This window comes from Antrostomus carolinensis, unplaced genomic scaffold (genome assembly GCF_000700745.2).
Source record: "Antrostomus carolinensis isolate BGI_N321 unplaced genomic scaffold, ASM70074v2 scaffold11054, whole genome shotgun sequence".
In the NCBI taxonomy this organism is placed as follows: domain Eukaryota; kingdom Metazoa; phylum Chordata; class Aves; order Caprimulgiformes; family Caprimulgidae; genus Antrostomus; species Antrostomus carolinensis.
Genome location: NW_010312831.1, coordinates 1 through 1,528, shown reverse-complemented (window position 1 = coordinate 1,528; position 1,528 = coordinate 1). Strand labels below are relative to the sequence as shown.

Genomic DNA, 1,528 nt, shown 5'->3' with positions numbered 1-1,528 from the left:
CAGCCCCCCCCCCGCCCTGGTTACCTCGCAGACGCCGCAGCGCCGGCGTTTCATGGCGTTCTCTTTGTCATCTTCCTTCTCATCCTTCTCAATCTGCTCCGAGAAGAAGGTGTCGAAGATGAGATACACCAGCTTGGTAGTGGTGGCTTTGGTAGGACCTTTGTCCTTATCTATTTTGGTAGGGTGCCGGATGGCTTGTCTCCTGACAGCTCGCCTGTGACCAAGGTGACAACGGTGAGAAGGGACTTTGTGTCTCGTTAACGCTGATGGCTTCAGCCACAACAAACAGCCCAGTCCCCAGGGAGGGTCCTGAGGGAACAGAGCTCTCCTGAGGGCACCCAACACAGCAGGACACACTAGAGCATGACAACCAGCATGGAGACCCAACCCAGCTCCTTTCCTCCCTCAGGGCAGCACTTAGAGGTTCTGGGAGGTTCTTGTTCCAGTTTGGGGAGGATTTCTGCTCCAATCTCCCAGTGCTGCTCGTGCCACTGGTCATCCACATGAGGATGACCACATCTTCAGGTCATCCCAGCCGGGATGGAGACCCAACCCAGCTCCTTTCCTCCCTCAGGGCAGCACTTAGAGGTTCTGGGAGGTTCTTGTTCCAGTTTGGGGAGGATTTCTGCTCCAATCTCCCAGTGCTGCTCGTGCCACTGGTCATCCACATGAGGATGACCACATCTTCAGGTCATCCCAGCCGGGATCAAGCTAAAGGGCCTTCCTGGAAGGATCCCTTGTGTAAAGCCCATGAGAAACCAACCCACCAGGATGCAGCAAAGCCAAGTGCCCCCCAACACAGCAGGACACTCCAACAGGGACATCCCATGGCTGGCACGGGGTCCCCAGGGGACACTAGAGCATGACAACCAGCATGGAGACCCAACCCAGCTCCTTTCCTCCCTCAGGGCAGCACTTAGAGGTTCTGGGAGGTTCTTGTTCCAGTTTGGGGAGGATTTCTGCTCCAATCTCCCAGTGCTGCTCGTGCCACTGGTCATCCACATGAGGATGACCACATCTTCAGGTCATCCCAGCTGGGATCAAGCTAAAGGGTTTCCCTGGAAGGATCCCCCATGTAAAGCCCATGAGAAACCAACCCACCAAGATGCAGCAAAGCCAAGTGACCCCCCAAATGTGAGCATCTACTTGAGGACATGAAGCTCACCTCTTCCCCAGGGTGACACCAGCCAACTTGATCAGATCCCTCATGCAGGGTGTGATGAGGACGGGGGGTTCATCGCTGTCTCCGGCTTCGTCGTAACTTTCCACTTGTTCCACCACGAACTGAGCGTGTCGCAGCAGCGAATCCTCCGTGAAGCGGTTGAAGTTCAACCCCCCAGGAGGGACAGTGGTCTGTGAGGAGGGGGTTGGGTTAAAGAAAGGGTGGCAGAAGAACATCCACCCCTGCCCTGATGCCACCACCATCACCATCACCACAGAATCACATCAGGGATTGGAAGGGACCTTGAAAGATCATCCAGTCCAACCCCAATGCAGGAGCAGGAACCTCAATGAGATCACACAGGAT

General features: G+C 55.6%; 1 protein-coding gene across 1 annotated transcript in view; it reads right to left on the bottom strand.

Moving 5' to 3' along the window:
* LOC104524312 (DNA (cytosine-5)-methyltransferase 1) overlaps positions 1-1,353 on the bottom strand; it is a gene marked incomplete at both ends in the record, with an annotated part of 6,192 nt that extends 4,839 nt beyond the window's left edge. The window contains 2 exons of the mRNA XM_010167141.1: positions 25-214; positions 1,166-1,353. Of these exons, the coding sequence (XP_010165443.1) occupies positions 25-214; positions 1,166-1,353 (378 nt within the window). The remainder of the gene's footprint in view (positions 1-24; positions 215-1,165) is intronic.
* Positions 1,354-1,528: the final 175 nt, after the last annotated feature.